This window comes from Echiichthys vipera (genome assembly GCF_963691815.1).
Source record: "Echiichthys vipera genome assembly, chromosome: 15".
Classification (NCBI taxonomy): Eukaryota; Metazoa; Chordata; class Actinopteri; order Perciformes; family Trachinidae; genus Echiichthys; species Echiichthys vipera.
Window position 1 is genome coordinate 16,960,552 of NC_139840.1, and position 11,872 is coordinate 16,972,423.

Below are 11,872 nucleotides of genomic sequence, written 5' to 3' on the forward strand. Positions count from 1 at the left end.
TGTTATGCACGCTAACTGATTCTGCTCTAATAGTTACTTGAAGGGGGCAGACAAATTGAGTTGAGAATCTGTCATACTGTATGTTTCCCTCTGCAGCCTGTGAGCCTGTATCGTCTTGTAGAAATATGGCTCCTGTGTCCAGTCCAATTAAACAGAGCTATGCAGACAGACCTGACAGCCCAGAGAACCTCCCTGCACAGGGTAAAATATGTCTTTTCAAATTGGAGATGTGGGCAGAAATGTCACAATGTTGGTTCATGTTCCTCACAACAGGAGCCTTGGTGTCACTATTCTATTCAACACAGTCTTTCCTCTACTTTCTTGAATTTGCTCATAAATACTGGCTTGTCTTTTTAAGAAATCAGTCCTATTAGCAGTTACATAGGACATGAATGCAAAACAGTGGAAGAATATGTGGATTTGTTTTGAAACCAGAGGCCCTCTAGTGGCTGATTTGCATGCATGCAGTAGCTTTTATACTACATTTGAGCCCTACAGTTGAAAAATAAGCTATTAATTATACAGTATGATTTATTAAGGCAAAATACAACCAGTACTCTCACTTTAACTGCGTATCGTTTGTCTTCCTGAAACAAAAGCTCACCACTGCAGCTATTGTTCTTGTTTGTATGGTGAAATAATGTATCTAATATGTCTAGTAAGAATCCACTCTGTGTCTGTAACAGGTATAATGAAGAGGTCTACCTCCATGTCCTATGTGGATGGCTGTGTTGGGACGTGGCCCAAAGAAAAACGGTTAGTACCTACGCTCCACAGTTGCTCTACTAAAGCAGATAAAATTCACTGGCCTATGAGTTTATGTGCAGTGGTCTGTTGTTTCCCTGTTAAACTAACAATACATTTCCTTCCTCCCAAAGCTCCTCCTCTCGGGGGATCTCATTTGAGATTCCTCTGGATGGAGACCCGAGTGTGCCGCCCTGTGAAGCTCCCTCCCTTCACGGTATGACACGCTCCGCCAGCAGTGACGGGCTTGGGTTCAAAGTTCACTATGCATCTCGAGGGGGCATGAAGCGCCACCTCTCCCTAATGCCTGTCGATGTAAATGGCCAGAGCAGACACATACCTGAGGAGGATGATGAGTTCACCACCCACAAATCCCTGGGGCGCAGCAACACATTCTCAATCAAGAACCAAAGCAGGTACAACACAGGGTGCCATATTTTGAGGGATAGTTTTGTTAATGGAGGGAATGTATCTACTTTTTATTACATGAAATTAATGAATGGATGGCTTTTCTATAATACACTTTTATGGAGTTATAGGGTAGTCTAAGCAAAGTTGTGTGCTTATTTATTTAGTGACATAATGATTGTTTTTTATACCCATGTGGGAAAAAAGTTTATTTTGCATAGTAATAGCAAAAAAATTAGCTGAGACCCCACAATAAGTTTGATTTAAGCTAAGTTCATATGTTACTTAAGGGCCCTGCTAAACAAGTGCTAATCCTACAGTCAAACTTTACATTTAAACAGCATGAAGATACAGAAGTATAGTAAGAAGTACATCCAATAGTTTATCTGATTCTGGGTAAGCAGGAGAAATAGTAAACATCCCACTAAGCTGACTGCTACTTTAAACAACCTTCAGTAAATTTACCCAAACCTGTCCGTAGGTATTCCAATGGAGTCCTTCCAGACAGCGAACACAGCCCCAACAATCACCAAGGCAACCACAGTGGCCACATCAGCCCATCAACTCCTCCGAGCATTGAGGAGGCCCTGAAGATTATTCACGACACTGAAAGGCCCCATGCTAGCCTGGGCGTGGGGGAAGGTGACAATGGCTTCTTTCTCCATGGTGCGGAGCCTTCAGACCCTTTAGACCCTCCAGGGGCCCAAGGTCAAGGAGATGACCCGGGCTCAGCTAAGGTTCGCCTGAACGACCACGACCCTAACTCTGTGTCCACTGATGAAGTTGACACGGGCATCCATGTGAGGACAGAGGACATCCAGAGCTTGGATGAGGACTCCTCCTCTCTTAGAGACTATTCGGATATAGATCCAGACTGTGAGGCCGTTGGCCGGTCGTGCCCTCTGCCTGACCAGCCAGAGAGGGAGAGAAGCAGGGAAGGAGGACGGAAAGGTGACGGAGATGCTGACCCGGAGGGTGTGAGGGGTGATGGAGGTGACAGGAACAGCCCCTGTCCCAGCTCAGCACCCACAATCCCCAGATCTCATACAGTCAGCCCCGTTTCGTCCTCTGGAGGCTCAGGAGGCGGAATGGTCCGGATGACGAGCTTTGCAGAGCAGAAGTTCAGGAAGCTGGAGGGAAGGAGTAGTGGAGGAACCACACCAGAGAGTTCAGATCTCAATGTGCCATATACACACCTGCCAAGAAGCATTTCTTCTCAGGTTTGTGGCCTATTGTGCCCTACCTTAGAGGCAGAAATACAATTAGGAGTGGGTTAGTTGGCATAGAATTAATGTCACTGATCTTCACATTTTTTTCTAGATGTCAACACCTCCTTTGCCAATCACATCTCCCTCTCCAGTAACGCCTTCCCCCAGAGACCCCTCCCACCTCATAGCCACAGAGATGATTCAGCTGAGGATGAAGCTGGAGGAGAAACGCAGAGCTATCGAAGCCCAGAAGAAGAAGGTAAACAGACACAGACAAAGAATGACAGCCAGCAGTATCTTTGAATATAAATACTCACACCATATCGCTCTCTTCAGGTGGAAGCAGCTTTCACCCGCCATCGCCAGAGGATGGGCAGAACGGCCTTTCTGAATGTAGTGAGAAGAAAAGGAATCACCGCCCCCGTCAGCCCCAGCTCAGGGGCGACAGAAACACCTTCTCCAGAGCCGCTCACAGCCTCAAAGGAAAGCAGCCAGGGCAGCATGGAGCGAGCAGAGAGATGCAAGCCAGACGGAGCAGCTCCTAAATCCCCCTGTGAGGATGGTGGAGGTGGGTAACCACATTAGGGACACAACTAAAGTTTGCTTTTCAAAAAATGACTAAAGTTACTGTGTGAGTGTACTTACATTTGATTGAGGAACTGCCAAAATGCACAGAGAAGGTCACAAGCACACCGCTTTGTTTTAAGTCCTTTTCACAGTTTTTGACTATTCATAGCCAGAATATGCTTAGGTTGGATGGTCTGCCTTGTCCGTCCTTAGGTTCAACCATTGGCATATTCTTATTTTTAAGGCTGTTCTTGGACTGCTTTCCATCTTACCTACGGACCTACATCCTTCAAAAAAGTAATGGTTATTGTCTTTACTCCCAGGACGTATTCCCTCTTACTGTCCCTAAAGTCCTTACTGAACTGGGAAAAAAGGGCCTTTGCTGCTCCCTCTGATTTGTACCAGTTATAAAACCACCTGAATCTTCGGGAGCTGGTTTCATTTCAAGACTTGGAAGCCGTCACATCTGGCTGTAGATGTTTTGAATTTTGAAGTATGTTTAATATGTTAGAAGAGGTTATTTCTTCCTCGTCATTATTTAATTGTTAAATGTTTGTGTTTCTGCTGACTGTCTTGGCCAGGACACTCCTGAAAAAGAGATTTTTAATCTTGTTTTCCTGGTTAAATAAAGATTAAATACATTATTTTTTTAGCAGTTAAAGCTTTATATTTTATGTTTGAATCACATATTTGCTATCATCAAGTCCCGTGTTGAGCTATTTACAGCTTAATGTAGACAGGAAAGAGAGAGGGGATCACAGGCAGCAAACTGCAGAAAGGACTCAGACTTTTTGCATTTTGTATTTTCCAATTTTCCCATCCTCACATTTCAGGGCCTGCAATCAGCTAATATTTGATATTTTAACCTGATAGATAATTTTCCTGAGAAATGGACAGACAAGCCTTGAATGATGATTAGATTGGTAACTGTCTGGCTGTGCATGTAATGTGCGGTGATACAGGTGTGGCTCCAGGAGAAATCGACCTTACAGAATACACACGTTCCATTGAGAGGCTGAACACATCGTTGGGCTTCCTTCAAACAGAGATGCAGCGTTTGGCACAGCAGCAGGAGACAATCATGTCCATGAGAGAGCAGCAGCAGCAGCAACAAGCCTGGGTCATTCCTCCTCCTGCTCCGTCTCCACACAGGTATCACTTAATGATACATAGGAATTATTTTACTTGAAAAATTAGCTTAACACCATTTACCACATTGTGTTTTCTCTCCCCCTTCAGGCAGCTCCGTGAGTTGCGTAGCAGCAGTGTAACAGGCCGGGGATCGGGCCGAGGCTCCGTTGGGTCTTTGTCTCCCATCCTTTCTTCTTCCGGCTCTCCCCGTGCTCCAAATCGTTCCCCTGCTGGTATTAAGCGGCGGCCAGCCTCCTTCCATGCCAGGACACCTCGGACTCCACGACCAAATGATCTGAAGGTCACACCCTTCAGTCGAATGCTCAACACCCCCACCTCAGTGGACAGCCTCCCCAGACTGAGGCGTTTCACCTCCAGCCAATCCCAGATCTGCTCATTTGCTTACCTGGGCAACGATGAGGGGCATCTCGAAAACAAGAACCAAGAGGCAAAGGACAACAAAGAAAACACTAAGGACAAAGAAACGGCAGTGGTAAAGAAGAGTGCTGGCACTCCTCAGCCTTCTACTAAAGAAGCAGCCAAAGATAAGGAAGATGAGAGACAGGAGGAGAGAAAGACTCATTCAAAAGTCAAGCAAACAAGGTCATCAGAAGTTTTGTGTCAACCTTTGTCTGAGATCCAAGGGCCCACAGGCAGCCAGGTCAAGGGAGACGCCCAGGACAGAAAAGACCTGGTGGAGGTACCTCTGTGTGGGCTGAAACCTCCGGAAGTATCACCCCGCGGTCAGGAGGTGGCGGGAGAGGGAGAGGCAGGAGGAGACACTTATGCAGAAGACCAAAAGATGTGCTGTGGATTCTTCTTCAAGGTGAGCCGGAGCTACAGAATATACATAAAGGATCTTTTTTATAGTCACAATAGACATTTTCCATCTGTCTCGGATGATCCATGTAATAGTTTCTAAATATTATCTGTAACATGAATTTAATTCGGTACTTGAGCTGGACAGACACACATACATGTAAGTGGGGGCTGAATTGGACAAAAGCTTAGCCCTGAACTCAAACCATAATCTGAAATAACATAACATTGTCTGCTTTCTGTTTTTGTTATTCTTTTTACCTCCATACTGCTTGTAGTGACTTTTTTTATGGAAATGGCGGCTAAGACCTTTCCACCAAAAAGCAAATAAGTGTATTTCCCAGTCTCACCTTGCCAGGCCTGTCTCCTCAGTGCTGTGAAGTATGGTCTGGCTACACCAGTTTATTAATCTGGGATAATCTGTGAAAAAGAGACTTTTTTCTATTTCTTTAAATCAATCACACTTGTTTTGGTTGACCCTAAGCCGACGGTTCCCTTGCAAAATAGATAGCAGAGATAGCAGAAGGGGCCTGACATCTGGTGCTTGAGAGGGCAATGGACGTAAGGCTAAATCCGGTGAGCTAGACACAAGGCACTGCTGCACTTCAAGACCAAGATATGCTTATGATATGTTGGCTCGATGAGTTTTGCCAGCTTTTCTTTTCTTCCTGTCAAAAGTCTGTCCATCTTAGCTAACCTGATAGCACGAATCCTGCTCAGAGCCCCTTTGTTTCTATACTGTTTGAAATGAGTCAGATTCACAGCAGACGCTTGACTCGTCATAGCAGAAAGGAACAGGTGGCACTTGACCCACAATAATTGCAGCAGTTAATAATGTTATTAGTTGCACCTGTGTTGGATCTTTATCTTCTGTGAAAAAAGGCTGTAGCCTATGCAACTTAAGTTTAACTCCACATTTTATCTCCCTGGTGACTCTTCCCCCAGTTTTGGTACCACTGCATTAAAACCACGATACCAACTGATATACTCACTTAGTTAACTTCTCATTAATAATACACTCTGTCCTGTACAGCCTTACAGCTCATACTGTGTGAGCTGGGCTCACATGTGCAGCAGAGTGCCTGTTGAGCCATGAGCTCATCATAGACAATACCTGAGTAATATAGGCCAAAAAAAACAGCAAGAACACAGATTCACTTTAAACCATTAGAGCTTTGATTATAGAGCAGTATCGGAATTTTGTTGACAAAGGGTAATAACATTACTGGCACGTCAATACCAAATACCACAATGATTCCAATAATTACACACTAGGGAGTTATTTGTCATAACTTAATAGACAACGTAATAATTCATCAACTGAATAAACATGTCTGCCATCTTGTCAATTGTGTAAATATTTCTACATATAATCTGATTTGTGTTTTTTTTTTCCTGTCCCCACCCATCAAACAAAAGGATGATGTGAAAGGGGAAGAGGACATGGCAGCAAAGAAAGCAGCTCTGCTGGAGAAGAGGCTGAGGAGGGAGAAGGAGACTCAGGAGAAGAAGCAACAGCAGGAGCTGGACCAGGAGCAGAAGAAGGAAGCTGCACGGTCTGTCTGACTGTCTTACTTTCTGTCTGTTTGTCAGTGTTGACAATGTTCTCAGGTTTATACCGTCCACACGTCCATTTTGCCTTTTACACTTGCAGCCAGACAGTGAATCTTTATCTTGGTCTCCTCCACCAGGTTGAAAGCCGAGGAGGAGCAGCTGAAGAAGGATGAGGAGAAGGCGAGGAGGGATTACATCAAGAATGAATATTTGAGGAGGAAGCAGCTCAAGCTGATGGATGACATGAATGAGGTCATCAAGCCCCGATCTGGAAGTCTCAAGAAGAAGCCACGACCCAAGTCTATCCACAGGGACGTCGTGGAGTCGTCTACGCCCCCCGTGAGAGTGACAGGTGAGCAGTAGACAAATCACATGCACAAACCCATGCTTATCGCTGCGTGACAGCCACTCATCCGTGCTTCATCCATCCTTGTGTTGCAGGGGTGCGTCCTCGAGGCTTCTCAGTATCAAGTGTCTCTTTGGCGTCTCTCAATCTGGCTGACAACGACAGAGATCAGCCAAATAACAGGAAGAACAACAGGTAAGGCCTGTTCTCTGCCTGTAGTGTGGACTTTAGACTCTCTTACCTTGCACTTGATTTACAAATCGTTGATGTAAAAAGCACAACACGTACAGATATTCTACCAGCATCATCTTTGTGAATAACAACCCTGTTAGCTTAAAAAAACATTGGAATCACATAATCAGGTGGACATATAATGTGAAGAAATGTAAGATGTTAAAAAACCTAAGTATCAAGGAGGCTCAATGTCGATGAAAGAAGTTATTAGGCATCCTTTAAATACTGCACAGTGTGCTGCTTTGTAAACCTTGTGGTGGGTTGGTCGTATCTAATAATTGAAATCATATTCTCTCGTTGGATCTGTATAAAAACCCCAAACGATAAACTAAATAACTAATCTTCTGCCAAATTAGAGTTACTCATAAAAGATGGCTGACAATTTATAGTACTATGAATTGACTATGTCTTTTTATGACCTGTTTCTTCAGGCTCCAAACAATTATGTCACACTAGTTATGTATGTTTATAATGTTAGGTAAACTATGACAAGTATTTCAGAATTACTTCTTTCATTTTTACCTCTTCAAATGCAACAATTAGTTTGTGCAGTTGACCAATCATCGTTATATAATCACTATTGTGATGTGCACAATTTAACTTTTAACACTTCACAAGTCCCACCTCAGATTTAACTTGAATAAATTCTGCTGTGATTTTAATTCCATGGGGTGTTTTCATGTTGAGGCTTAAACTCTTGATACTCTTGTATCCCTGTCTCATTTCTCTTTCTATTTTGCATGCATCCTTCAGAGGCAATAAAGTATCCCATATCCCGTTCTTTCTAAGCTCTCCCAAAGAAAGAAAGGGAAGGTTAGTAATGCTTTCGAAAAGTGACCCTTCAACAGACGAAGTGTTCTGGATGTGTCTCCCTGTAGAAATGGCACCATGTGACTTTAACCTGTATCATTCATTCTTTCAACACAGACTCCCATAAGAGTAGACAGATGTGTCAACAGTAAAATAATCTGACATATTTCATTTTTGCAGTTTTTGCTTCTGCATTAGGCTACATGGGACCTGCGCTGCTGAAATGTTTCGGCCTCAGTTCTCCTGCTCTTTACCCTCTCTCTGCCTTTTGCAGTATTGCTCTCAGGCTGTTGTTTGCTCTGCGCTTCAACACTGTGTTTGCTGTTTCCTCCACAAGTACTCAAGCTCATCCCTCACAGTAGCCATAAAGACAGCACTGAGAGTTTGCTTTGCTTGGCTGAACATGCCTTTTCTGTGTCCTCACTGCACATCTTTCATCAAGAGTATGTACAGTATGATGTAATGCAAGACAACAGGCAGGGTTTGGAGAAATGTGTCACAGCGTCTGACCTTGTTTTCCTACATCTCTCTGTATGTGCGTGTAATGTGTCTGTGTGTGTGCATGTCATGCTTATGTGTTTCAACATTTACGTGTTTGTTGTGGGGTTTTGTCCTGTCCGTGCGTCATTTGTTGGTTTGTATGTGATCGTCTCCAGGCCAGACTCTGCAGAAGGTTTCTCTTCTTGTCCTTCGACTGGTAGTCGTAACGGAGAAAAGGATTGGGAAAATGACTCCACCACCTCCTCCACTCCCTCCAACAATGAGTACACAGGTAGGAGACATATATGTAGTGTTTGTCAACATTTAAACAGTTACTATATATGACTTGACATTTCATTTTTGCAATCTCTTGTTTGTGCTTTCTTCCCACAGGACCCAAACTGTACAAGGAGCCCAGTGCCAAGTCCAACAAGCACATCATCCAGAATGCCCTGGCTCACTGCTGCCTTGCTGGCAAAGTCAATGAAGGGCAGAAGAACAAGATACTTGATGTATGTTTTTTGCATATATGTTTCTGTGTCTTTCTGCACTAATGATCTGCACTATACAATGACTTTTCTCTGTGTTTTTTGCAGGAAATGGAGAAATCGGAAGCCAATAACTTCCTGGTGCTGTTCCGTGACGGCGGATGCCAGTTCAGGTCTGTGTACGCCTACTGCCCCGAGACAGAGGAGATTACCAAACTGGCGGGCATCGGGCCGAGGAGCATCACGACCAAGATGATCGAGGGCCTGTACAAGTACAACTCGGACAGGAAGCAGTTCAGCCAGATCCCAGCCAAAACCATGTCCGCCAGTGTGGACGCCATCACCATCGCCAGCCATCTGTGGCAAACCAAGAAGCAGGGGACGCCCAAAAAACTGCACACTAAGTAGCGCCAGATGCCGGGGAGGATTTTTGGACATGATTCTCTGGAATTTGTGGATTTTATTTTTTCATTAGAAGGACACACGGTCCCACTGTAATAAATCACAACTGGAATGTAGAACACACCTCAGAGACGTTATTGTGACAGAGTTGACTGTTACACTCTGGACCACTTAAATGGGGCACAAGTTTGTACTTACAGCATGTGTATCAATGTTCTCATGTGCCAAAAAAAAGAGAAGAAACAAATAGGCGGACCGTTGCCTTACCTAGTTGAACCACTGAAGCACTGAATGTCACGCCTCAGAAAGAGGCAGTTTGGTTTCTATAAGTTGATCATGTGTGGCCTTATGCTTGTTTTGTGTCATATGGATGCGCTGTGAGTGTTGGTGTCATTTTGTCAGCGCCTGTTGAAAAAGTGTGTTGTGATAACAGGTGAGGTTGTGTGTACTCATGGGTCTGGGATCAGATTACACCCCCCTCCCACCCCCACCCCACCCTACCCAAGCCCAGGTTGTTAAAAGGGTGGCCTTTTTCTGATCTGTGATCAGGTAGAGGCAGCATTTTTGATGAGCGTTTTGCTGCTATACAGGCAAGTTTTTTTAGTTTCTTTTTTGTACATGTGACTGAAAACATATTAACAGTTCAGATTTGTGTGTGTACAGTGAAGTGCCAAGACAAGTGAGGAAAATACCTCAGTTGGATGGCAATTACTTTCCAAGCCAAGTGTGATATGATGAGTGTTTTGAGCGAATGGCATATCATCAAACGATTCTGGAAAGCACCTGCAATCGACTTAATTTATTTCATTTTGATAATGCTTTGAAGATATTCTCAGATTTTATTCAGAGAAAGATAATATACTGTAGGTATATAAGTTAAATTAGTTTGTATATGATGGCAGATCCATTCAAAATGAACAAGTCCGCTTGTGGTAGCTTTTGAGTAGCTTTTATAATTTATCACGTGTGTGTTTCAGTATGTTGTTGTTTGGGGCCTTTAATTGTTCTACAAATGCAAAAAGTGTGATCACGCAACAACATCACCGGTAAGACGATCATCAGTAGTATAATAGACGGAAATCCCACCCTGTGTCATCAGTCTGTGCAATTTAAGAGTCATTTTAATAACAACCTTGACCATGTTGCAGGTGGAACTAACAAATACTCAAAATGCCACTTTAATGTGTCTTAACTATTAGATCTTGATCACCCTCAAAGTAGTCCACAGTTGTAAATAAATGAATTCACCTATGTAAGCACTTCAAGACCCTGTCCACTGTTTCCGCTTCTGTCGTGCTTGTTACTTTAACATTGCTGATACATTTTTTTATCATGTTTCTTCAGTATGTGTTGACACTGTACAGATATATTTTGACATATAGAAGTATTTTTTGTAATGACATTGACCTGTTGGAGGTGCTTACTAATGAAGCCGTACGGTTGTTTGAAGGAAATGTGTTGAAAGCAAAAGCAAGGTATATAAAGTCTTAATGATGGCTTTATTTTGTGGTATTGTATGAAATCCATTAAGTATACTGATGCAATCATAATATTTTTCCCAACTCTGAGTTCATTTTCTTTTCAGTTAACTAAATATGCTCAAATGTTCATGTTCAATTTTTTGTTTTTTTATTACTTTGAGCTTTATTAAAATGCCAGCTATCAACAGTATTCATGGTGTCTCATTTGACCTCCCTGTCTTGACTGATTTAAGTCTAATAACAGCATTATTTAAATGGAAATAATATCACTCCACCACTACAAGAGCAAAGTAAATAACAGAAGTATCATATAGCCTACCTATGCAATACCTGCCTTCATCACCATCATCATTACTGTGCAATGTAGTCTGCACAAACACAGACCATCAGAGGGACTCAGACCGTTGCCTTCACCTCTCATCATCATAGTTATTATCTCTAGTAGTGTAGCTGTGTATTTTTGTTCAGACTACTGAGGCAGACACTTAATACTAGAGACTTTTGGCTGTGAAATAAAACATAAGAGTTATTCAGAAAAGTCTGCACTTTCTCAATCATATCCTTATCTTGTTCTTATCGATAAATAAATCAGCTGGGTCCATATATCAGCCAATATCAGCTTATTGCAGATATATTGGTATCTATGTTGGCTGATTATTAACAGGAAATTGCAGACAGAAATGCCAAAGAGGTAATTTGTTTAGTAAAGTGTGTCAAGTGTTTATTCCTCAGGGTTATTTGGCAATCCACTCAAATATCTTGGTGACAATTATCTAATACATGAATTAAAGGAATCCTTATCGAAATGTTTATTTATTTTCAAAAGAAATGGATATTAGCTGATATATTCCCATCAATTCTGATCAAATACCAGTATTGGGCTCTAATTGTTCTGCTGTTTGCTATTTTTCAAATTCTAAACCTATAATAGCTGCCTATGGACACATGTGATATCCTCAGAAAGATCATTATAAATGCATACAGTATTTATACATATATAAATGTTATATGTGATATTTCCTTTTGAATGGACTGTGGATTTCATGAAGAATTAGACCAGCGTAGTGCACAAACACTAACAGGGGCAGTCAGGGGGTTCAAGGTTTGCCCTGTCTCAGGAGCCTCAGAGGGTCAGTGCTAATGAGGACAGGACACTGCAGGCATACAGAGCACTAACAGCTGACACACATTTACGCCATC

The 11,872-nt window shown here is 42.7% G+C and overlaps 1 protein-coding gene across 1 annotated transcript in view; it reads left to right on the forward strand.

Moving 5' to 3' along the window:
* The window catches only part of camsap2b (calmodulin regulated spectrin-associated protein family, member 2b), a 35,467-nt gene extending 24,610 nt beyond the window's left edge, over nucleotides 1–10,857 (forward strand). Inside the window, exons 8-21 of the mRNA XM_083927936.1 lie at nucleotides 97–201; nucleotides 687–756; nucleotides 879–1,160; nucleotides 1,634–2,372; nucleotides 2,473–2,619; nucleotides 2,697–2,928; nucleotides 3,890–4,079; nucleotides 4,167–4,884; nucleotides 6,297–6,433; nucleotides 6,569–6,783; nucleotides 6,873–6,972; nucleotides 8,478–8,593; nucleotides 8,695–8,813; nucleotides 8,898–10,857. Coding sequence (XP_083784062.1) covers nucleotides 97–201; nucleotides 687–756; nucleotides 879–1,160; nucleotides 1,634–2,372; nucleotides 2,473–2,619; nucleotides 2,697–2,928; nucleotides 3,890–4,079; nucleotides 4,167–4,884; nucleotides 6,297–6,433; nucleotides 6,569–6,783; nucleotides 6,873–6,972; nucleotides 8,478–8,593; nucleotides 8,695–8,813; nucleotides 8,898–9,197 — 3,470 coding nt within the window. The 3' untranslated portion in view covers nucleotides 9,198–10,857. The remainder of the gene's footprint in view (nucleotides 1–96; nucleotides 202–686; nucleotides 757–878; nucleotides 1,161–1,633; nucleotides 2,373–2,472; nucleotides 2,620–2,696; nucleotides 2,929–3,889; nucleotides 4,080–4,166; nucleotides 4,885–6,296; nucleotides 6,434–6,568; nucleotides 6,784–6,872; nucleotides 6,973–8,477; nucleotides 8,594–8,694; nucleotides 8,814–8,897) is intronic.
* The last annotated feature ends 1,015 nt before the right edge of the window (nucleotides 10,858–11,872 follow it).